This window comes from Haliotis asinina, chromosome 1 (genome assembly GCF_037392515.1).
Source record: "Haliotis asinina isolate JCU_RB_2024 chromosome 1, JCU_Hal_asi_v2, whole genome shotgun sequence".
In the NCBI taxonomy this organism is placed as follows: domain Eukaryota; kingdom Metazoa; phylum Mollusca; class Gastropoda; order Lepetellida; family Haliotidae; genus Haliotis; species Haliotis asinina.
The window spans coordinates 93,326,091-93,338,935 of record NC_090280.1 but is presented as its reverse complement, the minus strand read 5'-3'; the positions used below and the strand labels follow the sequence as shown (position 1 = coordinate 93,338,935).

General features: G+C 39.0%; 1 protein-coding gene across 1 annotated transcript in view; it reads right to left on the bottom strand.

Moving 5' to 3' along the window:
* Window positions 1-8,130: 8,130 nt before the first annotated feature.
* LOC137284411 (T-box transcription factor TBX10-like) overlaps window positions 8,131-12,845 on the bottom strand; it is a 37,969-nt gene continuing 33,254 nt past the window's right edge. The window contains exons 5-7 of the mRNA XM_067816209.1: window positions 10,797-10,864; window positions 9,698-9,816; window positions 8,131-9,121 (exon numbers count right to left, since the gene is read on the bottom strand). Of these exons, the coding sequence (XP_067672310.1) occupies window positions 8,847-9,121; window positions 9,698-9,816; window positions 10,797-10,864 (462 nt within the window). The 3' untranslated portion in view covers window positions 8,131-8,846. The remainder of the gene's footprint in view (window positions 9,122-9,697; window positions 9,817-10,796; window positions 10,865-12,845) is intronic.

Sequence of the window (12,845 nt, the reverse complement as noted above, 5' to 3'; positions counted from 1 at the left end):
TGAATGACTGATAATTTTACGTAGAGTGAATTTATGAATGAAATCAGTTTCGTTCTACCTTCACTGTGAACAAACAAGTATGCCATCGTCCGAGAATCGAGTCGGAACTAACAACTCATTATCGTCATCACTTCGTGATCATTATCAAAGTAATAGTTAAATATTTGTGTCTAAAAGGAGATGTTGCAAAAATGTAGCGAGGCCGACCAGGTGTCCTTTTCAAGTTCTGTGATGTTGGACTTAAAAGGAAATGTTACATTCGCTCATTTTGTCAACCGTCAGTTCTGGTCCCTAGTCCCTTCTGGCTGGCCAGAGGATCCAGAGACTTTAGATTCTACTGCACCACATCAGAACCATCTTTCAGTGCTGATGGAATATGGCAGCTGTGATTGGATGATTCTGGGTAAAAATTTTATTTCTTGTTAATGCACATAAATCCAGGGACTAAAGTTATTAAGCAGGTGACCTTTAGTGAACCGGGGTTGGTATGTTAAGATTCATTTTTACTTAATAGGAACTGATTGATTGATTGTTCTTTCACGGCACACACAATAATATTCCAGCTATAAATAATCGAGTCCGGACCAGACATTTCTCTGTTAGCAACATCATGTGCATCATTGTACGTAATGGGGATACTATGACAGGGAGTAGTCAGCGAGCCTGACAACCCGATCCCGTTAGTCTCCTCGAGTTCTTACCACAGCCATGAGTTTCTGAAGGATACTTCTAACCCGGATCTTCTCGGGTCAGAATGGGAACTGGTAGTCAACAGGGTGTAGTTATTTTGTAATTTATTGATCTTTATAATGTCATTTATTATAAACGTCAGTAAAATTGTCTTTGAATTTGCACTGTTACTAATCCCGTGCACTCTAGTGAGGTACAAATGCATATACATAAATTGACATCGTTATAAATGAAACCCCGCCATTGAAATTACTCATTTCGACATTTAATTACCTCAAATCGACAAACGTGACGTTTCACTGATTAGAGTTGCTTCCTTTGACAGAGCTCGACCGACAGATCTCTGAGAACATTCACTCACAGGGCTGAAATGCATCTGAAAACAGTTGTCGTTTTGCCTAATTAATAGCTGTCTAGAGGGCGAGTTTCAGAAGGATCTAAATTGAATGATGTCACTGGCTGACAAACTTTTTGGCACACAAACTAACATATCTATTTTAACATGTTGGAGACATTTGGATTTTTGCGCAATTTGGTGAGGTCGTAAATATGGGAAACCTTTTAAAAGTAGTAATATTTGATCGACAACATCATGTGCATACTATGGGGTTGTTTATCAAATCGGTTTATCGCATCGTCCATTTTATGATGTTATGACTTTTTTAGACGCATTCGTATCATAATTAGGAATCAATAGAGTTGGCAGTTTTCGTAGAGGATAGATATGACATATGTTTGAAACCCTTAGCGTGTGTCAATATACTGATGAAGTCATCAGTGATCACCTCAAACAATCACCTAGTCTGTCTTACAGCCCCCGAACCACATGTATTTCCTAATGCCGAGTCCATTATGCAATGCTAAAGGTCTTACTGAAGCAAGTCGAATTTTCCTGAATCTCCCAACTCTCTGGGGCTTCTTTCCGATTTAAATGGGTTCATTTGTTACCCTCAAAATCATATATTCATGGACTAAGCGTTAGTCTATCACTGGATTGTCTAGTCCAGACTCGATTAATTTGGGTGAGTGAGTGAGTTTAGTTTTATGCCACACTCAGCAATATTCCAGCTATATGGCCTCAGTCTGTAAATAATCGAGTTTGGACAAGACAATCCAGTGATCAACAACATGAGCATCGACCTGCACAATTGGAAACCGATGACATGTGTCAACCAAGTGAGCGAGCCTGACCACCCGATCCCGTTAGTCGCCTCTTACGACAAGCATAGTCGCCTTTTATGGCAAGCATGGGTTGTTCAAAGCCTATTACACCCCATGACCTTCACGGGTCGATTAATTTGGGACAGTTCTGTAGACTTAATATTGGTGGACATATAATGACATGCATTTACATGATCAGACCCCCAAATACATTTTCAGTATATGTTTGACCATGGTTGAAAAAGAAATGTGGTGTGACACTAATGCGACCGGTTTGAGAAGTGGTGTTTTGTGCAATGATCGCCTGAGTGACCTGTCAAAACCAAATATGTCGAGCCATGTTATCGAATACAATGTGAAACCATGACTAGAATGTTTTCCAAAAAGCCAAGGTCAGAACTGGTCCTCAGTAACCCATACTAGTCGTGAGCGGCGACGAACGGGATCGGGTGGTCAGGCTGAATCGGTTGACATGTCATCGTTTCCCAGTTGACCAGAACGATGCTCATGATGCTGATCACTTGATTGTCCGGACCAGACTCGATTATTTACAGACAGCCGCCATACTGCTGTCTCCAGCATGACCTCCAGTCAGGGGTCATGGAGGTAGCAACAGCTTACTGGCGTAAAACTAAGCGTACTCAATCTCGGTAAGAATTTATTTATAGACGTTACAAGCAAATCAAATGTGTAATATATTTCTTGAAACATGAAAGTAATGCAGCACATTACATGAATGAGAGAGGTGTTAAACAACAAACAAACAAACAAACAAAGAATCTTCTTTGATTCAACAGTTTCAAAAGTACAGCTGAGGAAATGATATTGAAAATCAGTAATTGCACTTATCCAACCTTTATAAATAACGATGAAACTGTTTATATTTGAGTGAACAGTGCAAGTCTGTATGCACAACGGGATACTTTAAGTAAGTCTTAGAATGTGCTTTGATATATGGTTTTTGATGGACGAGTTCACAAAAAATAAATGATCATATGTTTGGAAATTAGTTCACCAGCAATTTCCCACTGCCCCCAAAATGTAACATCTTACTCTGAAAGCAGGTGGCGCGTGTAAATGATAGTCTATTAAAATAATTTGAAATATTTTTTTTCACAGATGTACTTTTCATCGAGCAAAAACATCAAAAGAATCGACTTGAAATTAACCTTCTCTGTACATATCGCAAGATCTTTACACCACTGACATTAGTTGACATAATGGCAACGATGTTGAACATTAGGAATATGGCAAAAGCTCATTTATATGTTTGAATTTTACACGCTATGAACGGTTATGAAAGTGAGATAAATATCGCTGAAGAAACCTTCAAAGGGAGGCGGTTTAGTACTATGATGGTACTATTAACACGGTAAAACTGGAGACGGTAATTTCACCAATATTTTGTGACATTATGTTATCGAAAATTGTAAACATGTTTCTTAATCTGATTGTTTGAAAACATGATCGAATGATTCTATTCCCAGATTGCAAGACTGTTCGCTGCGTATTGACACGTACAAATTAATATCGCACACAACTGTATTGTTGCGTTGTTAGTATTGGTGACGTCATTTAAATCATAATGTGTCGTGAAGTCTGAATGACGTGACAAATGAGAAGTTACTGATGTTACCATGGGAACCAAGGGAAACGGCAAGGTGATCACGCTTTACTGCTGTACCCATACTCGATGAGCGTATGTAAAACCCATTTGAGCCTTTTGGTTTACTTTTGTGTGTACAATGTCGATAAACATCATTTGGTGGCCAATTTACGGGTGTTATTGGGTATTTGAAGCACGGGAATGTTTCATTTGCAACCTGTGACTAATTCCAGTACTTCACATACTCAGTAGCACCCGGAAATTGGCCAACACATGATTTTTATCTCCTAATTGGAAATGTCACAGACAACTGACCATGTCCCACTATCTTCAAAGTTCCAAGGGTCTCACTGAAAGCGAACATCGTAAATAATCTGGGATGAGTATGTTGTAAGCTGCGAAGTTACAATACATTTATCGGTCTTTATAGTTGTTTGTTGTCAACGTTGGTCAAATCACGTTCGTGCCACATACTCGTGGCATACTAGCGACTGGTCATCTATGATTCGGTCCAACGGAATGACACAATCGTTCACTATAACGTTATCGTAAGTTTTATCTATGAACGCACGCCGTTATCTCCTATGGATAAAACAGATACTAAAACAGTACGTAATACAGATAACAGTCACGAATCACTGGGTGGCTGGTTACTAAATTCACTCAGGTATATAACTTTAGAGTCTCCTAGGTCGAGAAATCTTACAATTGCTAGTCCCTATTTGACATCGCTTTCATATTTGTCAGCCTTGGTACTTCCTTCAGGTTGATGCATAACGAAGCATCCTTCCTTATATTCTCATATATTCTGTATTACTGTTCATTATTCAATTTGTTTATTTGATGATGATTATCAGTATGTTGTTTTGTGACTGTTACAGAATATATAGAGTGCGTCAGCTAGTTTAACTATTGTATTACGATGTGAATACTCTGCGTTTTTGTGACTATTATAGACTGTATAGAGTGTGTCGGATTGTTTCACTATTGTATTACGATGTGAATATTCTGCTTTTTGTGACTATTATAGACTGTATTGAGAGTGTCGGATAGTTTAACTATTGTATTACGATGTGAATACTCTGCTTTTTGTGACCATTATAGACTGTATAGAGTGTGTCGGATTGTTTCACTATTGTATTACGATGTGAATATTCTGCTTTTTGTGACTATTATAGACTGTATTGAGAGTGTCGGATAGTTTAACTATTGTATTACGATGTGAATACTCTGCTTTTTGTGACTATTATAGACTGTATAGAGTGTGTCGGATAGTTTAACTATTGTATTACGTTGTGAATATTCTGCTTTTTGTGACTATTATAGACTGTATTGAGAGTGTCGGATAGTTTAACTATTGTATTACGATGTGAGTACTCTGCTTTTTGTGACTATTATAGACTGTATAGAGTGTGTCGGATAGTTTCACTATTGTATTACGATGTGAATATTCTGCTTTTTGTGACTATTATAGACTGTATTCAGAGTGTCGGATAGTTTAACTATTGTATTACGATGTGAATACTCTGCTTTTTGTGACTATTATAGACTGTATAGAGTGTGTCGGATAGTTTCACTATTGTATTACGTTATGAATACTCTGCTTTTTGTGACTATTATAGACTGTATTGAGAGTGTCGGATAGTTTAACTATTGTATTACGATGTGAATACTCTGCTTTTTGTGACCATTATAGACTGTATAGAGTGTGTCGGATAGTTTAACTATTGTATTACGATGTGAATACTCTGCTTTTTGTGACTATTATAGACTGTATAGAGTGTGTCGGATAGTTTAACTATTGTATTACGATGTGAATACTGTGCTTTTTGTGACTGTACCAGAATGCGGATTGTATAAACGCCCATTAATTACATTACGTTATACGACAGACGTATAACGAATGATTGTCTTATGACGAAAAACGTATGTTTCTGATAACTACATGAACATGCTCTGATAATTATTTGTAAACTATTCTATTATTGCCTGATTATCAGAGGATCCTGTGACTGGTGTGCAATAAACTCCTCGTTTATTTACTCAGGTCTTGTATTGTGTGTGGGTTGGTATGGTCACACCTCTTGCCAACAAGCTGATTCTCCAACTCTCGTCTGTTTTTAGTACTATGATTGGATGGTTTGTTGTTTAACACTGCGTGCAGCAGTATTCCAGCTGTACGGGGACGGTCTGTAAATAATCGACTTTGGTCCAGACAAAACAGTGATCAACATCGATCTATGAAATTGGCATACGCGAACGATGGCATGTATCGCCAAAGTCAGCGAAACTGACAAACAATGTTACTGAAGACCAGCCCGGATCTTCAATGGTCAATGCTTCTCTACTCGTGGTAGACCACTATTAAGTTTTAAATATATCTAATTTTGATAATGACAAATAATTTCATTAAAAGTAAAAAAAGAGCACCAGTGAGATCGGAGATTCAGAAACTGAGAAAATCTAGAGTTGCTACATTTAGTGCTTTAGCTTGGTAGTTGGGGGAAAATGTGGATCGGTGACTGAGAGACAGTCAACTCCCCTGAGTACAGCATTGGTTTAGATCTGCATAATGGCACTGCTCATTCTTAACAAATATGTTACTCGGTGTCATTACTGATTTTCAGTGGCCATGCCATGTACTTTGCACAGCCATTTCCATTCTACAGTGTACGGAATTATTTCCTATAACTGATGTTTCGGCGGGTGGACTGAAGTCCTCGGGATGCACCTTTGACAGTAGCATGTTTAACTATGCAGGACAACTGTTTGGTCCGATAATTAGAACTGACCTCCTATGTTTTATTAAACAAATATCTTTGTTTCCAAAACGTTCTTCTTTTATAGTACATCTTAACTTCTACACACCAGTCCTGATTCCAAAATAATGTAACTGGATTTTTTTCGGTTCAGCCATCATTTGATTGTGTGGTGGCGAAAATGTCAGAAGTATTGTCAAACAGTCAATTCCTCAGTATTTTTAGGCATATTTTGTGAACGACGGATGCTTCCGGTAGATCAGCTCATGCTTACCCTTACGGAACAAACCTTACGGATCATATATACAACTACTTTATTTTGTGCTATCCATAAAGTGTCTTCAATATTGTATGTCCTATTTCCACTAAACATGTTAAGTTCTATATCCATAGAACTCTCTCCTTTGTTTATCACCCAACTTCTAAAAATACCACTGAAACAAGTTATGCCTACCATTTTCGCGAACACCTGGTGTCTGTGGCGATTGTCAGTTATCCATTGGTGTAGTTGTTACTGCAGTTTTTGTATTTACTCCAAACGGAGTTTGCATTGTTGCTAGGGTAAGTGGAGGGTGCTTTTGCACGGACGTTCTATATTACATTCCCATTCTGTTCAAACCCGACTTAATCAGTGAGCAACAAGAAATCCCGAGACTTGAACCATAATGTGCAGGCGCTACTGAGATACCTAAACCATGACTGTTCTTTTTTACTCGATGATGTAAACCTGAGGTTCCGGGTATCGAATCCACCCCACTCATTATGAGTATTCGGTGAACATTTTTCAATTTCTGAGACAATGAATACTCGATAGTAGCCACAAATCTCAACATTATAATATTCATGCAAATTTTAAATGCGGGAGGTTTTCGGTATAATTTTCCCGTGCACTCGTTCGACTTTTGTGTAAGAAAGCTTTCTTTTTGTCTCATCTGCGGTGCAGCAAGAACTTGACATTGCACTATTTCGACCCGGTTATTCTGAATCACGTGATCGGACTTTTCTCCTGTTTGTAAATATGCGTGTTTATCCTGAAATCAGAGCTGGCGGGCCCGTGGAGGCTTTCAAGGAGTTTTACAAATTGTTTAGTCGAGTAATACAGATATGCAGGAGCTAGGACCATCACTATATATTTTTTCAAATCAAATTGGTCGCCTATAAGCTCTCAATTGGGCGTCGAAGTTCCCACAAGGGGCGACGAAAACGTTGTTGACCAAAGGATAATTACGCCAATGGAAGTTGTTTATTATCTCAATGAAGTTGATAATTTCACGTTAAATGTTTATCTGTGATTACTTTATCAAAAAAGGACGAACTGCAATAATAGGATGGAGTATTTCTGTACGACGCTGTTGTATAGAGTGAATTGTGCTTTATGCCGTTTCATATAAGATTATATGTCATCAAGGTTGACCGTACGGTAGGGTTTCACATATTGTAGTTATATGTGAATCAAACCCAAATGTTTAGGAACCTACCCTTATTGTAAGAGGTGACTATCGGACCATGTCACGGTGTCCCAAATGTGTAGATCGAGGTTCATGATTGATCACAGGGATGTCTGGTCCGCCGTCATATAACAGGATTAATGTTCAGTGTGGCGCTGAACAACATGACAAACAACTCAAACACATAAGTTCGAAGTACCGAACTAATGCTTTAACCACTGGCCTTCGCATCGCCACAGTTGTACAGAACGAAATCTTAAGAGCCACAAGGACCTACACTGAATTCATCCACATGGTCCTATGACGTGATTTAATGACGCCATAACATACATGGACTCTAAAACTTATTAAAAAGAATCTTTCATCATTTACTATCAATTTCAACGCGATTATCAGTAAAGATTAAGGCTCACAGTTCCCTTATGAAAGCTTACAAATCACCGCAAAGGACTTGACAACACTACGCTGAGATGTCAGAAGCAATATTTTATTGTAAAATGCATAATAAATATGACACAATAACCTTTCATCATAAACACGTTTACTATAATCACACAAGCAAACCTCTTCAACTGTTGTAAGTTCAGTGTCTATACACACGGGCGATATACCAAACAGACAAACAGTTCCAGAGAGGTAGAGACCTTTTAGCGTCTATGGCTGTCCGTGAGATATCTATAACAGTTTGATGCAGTATGCTTGTAACCACCGCGCCAGGTGTATGTCTGGTCGAGATCCACTTCATGTAATCACAGGGCAAGATAGCAGCACTTCTTCGTTTCATTATGACGTAATGTTCTGTTTAGGAATAAATCACAGATTTGTGTCTAGTTGTGTAACAAAAGTGATGTAATTTCAAACATCATCCTTGGGACTTATGTTTCAGAAGCAACAATTGTCAGCATACTTTGGACACTTGATGTTCGTGAAGGCACTGAAGTGCGCCACTGGTCTTCGTTTGCAATCAATCATTGCACCGATCCTTCAATCAATTGTATCAACTGTCCTTTATATGTGACGCTGCAGGGATAGTTCTGTGATGTTCTGTCAGCTATATCACACAACTTACATGTACACCTGAATGTGATCCCCAAGATTTCTCCAGGTAGAACAGTTTGACAAGAAGCTATGAGCTTCAGTCCCTCGTTTTTCACAGACAAGTCAAGAGACACATTGACGTCATCACCGGTTTTCAAAGCCATAGCTCAAGTTGTTCGACCCTGTGTAGATACCCTTGACTCTTGGGGCATATGCTGGTGAGGAATAGTCCATATTTCGTGAATACGGACTCGAGCGGGCCTTGTTTGAGGCCATGTATGGGTCTGTGCTATAAGGGGCATACGCAAAACAGTCTGTGTACATTTGTGTCGGTCTACCGTACTGAATGCCTGTGTGGAGGCTGGGGTTGATTCCTGGAGGCGGAACTACAGAACTGATGTCTTCACTAGCACAGTCTCCTGAAATCGTAAGAAAATAGGTCAATTACTGGACGATTCTATCATCTGAATTTCGGAGTATTTACGTATTTATGTACATTTTTGCTATACCTTGGTACCTTTTGTCTAAACCCTGGTATCCCTTAGCTATATCTTGGCACTTTTTCCTTAAATATTGGTACCTTTTCTCTACATATTGACATCTTTTCGCTATACCTTGGTAACGTTTAGTTGTGCAATGGTTTTAATCAAATGAAATATGTAAGATGTTTAAACATTTTTATACAACCAGTTTAGTTCATTAAAATGTAAATACAAATCTATAATTTAAGCGACAAAACAAATTGTAGAGAACCTAGTTGGTTGGGGAAACTGTAGACTCAATTCACTGACACTGAGAGAGACAAGTATCATTCCGACATGAAAATTCTGTAATATATTTTCCATATATATCAACTTCAAAGGCAATCACAACTCGTAGAAGTAATCTAATCACTTCTCAGTAGGTACTCTTAGTATCTCTACTCCAAAACAGACTTTTAAAATATTGGAATGTGAGCAAACGCACAAAGCATTTAACTATGTTCTTCGAAATACCTTTGTCATCTGGTCCTCTCTTTCTGCCTACTCCACCGAGGACAGTCAGAGGGTTCTGTCTGTGTGTAGTTCTGGTCCTGGAGGAGCAAGGGTTGAGATGAGATAGGACTTCAACCATACTGCAACAGAACGGGCTGATTAACTTATCTGTGATATACTCCCTCACTCACTGATATCCTATATGTGTGGACTAGACAAGTCAGTGGTTGATATTACGAAAATTACACATAGATGAAATATCTGAATAATATCGTATTATGTGTATGATGTTCACGGAACTCGAAAGAAGAAACCGTGATAGTGTATGCTGTGTGTTATGCACTCAACAAAATTCATGCTGTAATTTATCAACATCATGAGCATCGATCTACACAGTTGGGATACGATGACATGTGCCAACCACGTCAGAAAGTCTGACCACCCGATCCTGTTAGTCGGCTCTTACAACAAGCATGGGTTACTGAAGATCAATTCACGAGATCTTCATGGATCAGGAAACATGATGAATCATACGAGTGGGGCTTTCACGGTGTTGTTGTGTTGTTTAACTCCACACACAGCGCCATTGGCCGACCCAGACTATCCAGTGATTGATATTGTGAACGACGATCGTCACCGTCGAGATGGACACAATCATCGAATCCTGGGCATTTCACAATTTCCGCTGATCATGTCTAATCTAAATTACGGACATAGCATCGCAGTATTCATGGTTTGTCATCGAATACATGTCATCTACATTAATTATTGCTAAATGTTGAAGAAAACAATTTGTGGTTAAACCGTTCGCTCTGAAGTCCCGGGTTAAATTCTCAACATGGGTATATGTGCGAAGCCCATTTCATTTATATCCCGCCCCGATATTGCTGGAATGATGCTAGTTAATGCTAAAGATATAGGGGCTAAAATATTGTTTTATTTTTCAACCCAGGTTAGGTGCGTATACAGAAGGGTGATAAGAAGTACCGAACTTATCTATGGATGACAATGACCGTATATACGGAAAGGAAAGGCGTCATAGTAAGGAGGAAAAAGTTGAACATTTCTTTGAATTCCTCGCCAACAGACGCAGATTAGTGCACACTCCTGGCACACTCACCAGTCATTAGGATCACAATCTCTGAACCCCTTGGCAAATGGATTACTGGCAATCTTCAGCTGTGTGATCTGCAGAACAAATAACACATACAAGTGACAATACAAACAGAGAGAACAGAAATAGTCACTGGCTACACAGGGAACCAACACAGAAACTCAATACGTTCACGTAACCAGATACAGAATGCAATGTGTGAACAGACTCGGAAATTACTCCAATGAAGGTCCCCCAGCTGATGCAACGACTCTGCCTACTATTTCAGATGATTTCATCAATGTGATGTCACATATATATCCTTTGTCGTATTATCTCCTGTTTTTGTGTACAGTTGTTTTGATGTTATTTCGCCCGATGGGGAGTCATTAGTAGAAACGTTCCCTAGAAATGGTAGTCTAGTGGTTAAAGCGTTCGGTCGGCATGTCCAAGACCCGGGTTCAGTTCCTACATGGGTAGAATTTATGCGGCACAATTCTGATGTTCCCTAACGTTGCTGGAAAATTGGTAAAATCGGTGTAAAACTAAACTCACTAACTCTTCCAAGAAATCTGTCGACGCTTTCAGAAACGAAAGTTTTAGTTGCGAATACTAATAACTGGATCTCTGACCCAGCTCACTGACTTGCCGGGTTTGCTTCATAATATCAACCACTAGTCCATTATAAATTGTTAGAGACCAGCGCTAAATAGTGTGAACATTACTGAGCATATAGACATGCACTGTTTTTAGGTCAAGCAATGTCCTCTGATAGGGTTATCATGAAGTTGGTCTGCAAGTCGTGTATAACGTTTCAGCACTCTTGTAAAACCGTAGCTGTTCAGGAATTCATTATCAATACTGATAATTTCTCATGTTGTACAAACGCCCTTCAGAGTTTACATTATTGATAAGGGAAATCTGCAGTGATTCAAGGCCTATATACAAATCCTACAACAAACTAGCACGGTGTCGAGGAGGATCTATATGCTGGGTACAATATATATGTATTTCTACAGAAGCAGGTGTTAGTTTTCATTGTGTATTGTGACACTGCAGCCAGACATCACATACAGGTCTCGTGTCTATGACTGACAGAGGACGGCTGTACAGTCTTACAAAATATACAAAAGTCTACATGCGATTAAATTTTCCATTAGTCCACTCTTTCTGACTTAGACCCTACCTGACTGATATGTTGGGAGTGCTTATATTGGTGGAACGGCAATAATGTGATGAGGTCATATAGAGCTATGGTAGTTCATCACGGGTAGGTGTGGTAGGTTAGTGGTTAAAGCGTTCGATCGTCACGCCAAAGGTCTGGGTTCAGTTTCACACATGGGTACAATGTGATAAGCCCATTCTTGTGTCCCCCACCGTGATGTTGTTTGAATGTTGCATAAAGCGGCGCAAAACCACACTCATTCACTCAATATTTACATGTCCTCGGCCAGTAGTGAAAACATTACAGGCATTAAAGGGACACTGCCGCACAAACGCTATGGCGTTTACAGTATGACAGGTTATTTTTGGAAAGCATGCTACCACATGATTTGGCTGTGTAACTGTTTCAACACAATCCAGGCTTACCACATGATTGACTGTGTAACTGTTTCAACACAATCCAGGCTTACTGCTTGAAGACGATGAGTAATAGTGAATTTTCCTCAAGGCGTATCTGATTTAATACAGCCATATAGCAGGAATATTGCCCAGTACGGCGGAAAATTGATGGCTGATTTAATACAGCCATATAGCAGGAATATTGCCCAGTACGGCGGAAAATTGATGGCTGATTTAATACAGCCATATAGAGGAATATTGCAGAGTACGGCGTAAAATTGATGGCTGATTTAGTACAGCCATATAGCAGGAATATTGCAGAGTACGGCGTAAAATTGAACTCACTCTAATTTAATAAGTAAGTGTTTGAAAGGGAGCTGAGTAAGTTTGCAGGATGTCCTTTATGAATCTTTAACTGTTTCTGATCATACAATTTATGACGATCACATTTATCTTTTATGAAAACTGTCCTTACAAATATTACCTTACGAATGCTCCATAGTATCTTGAATG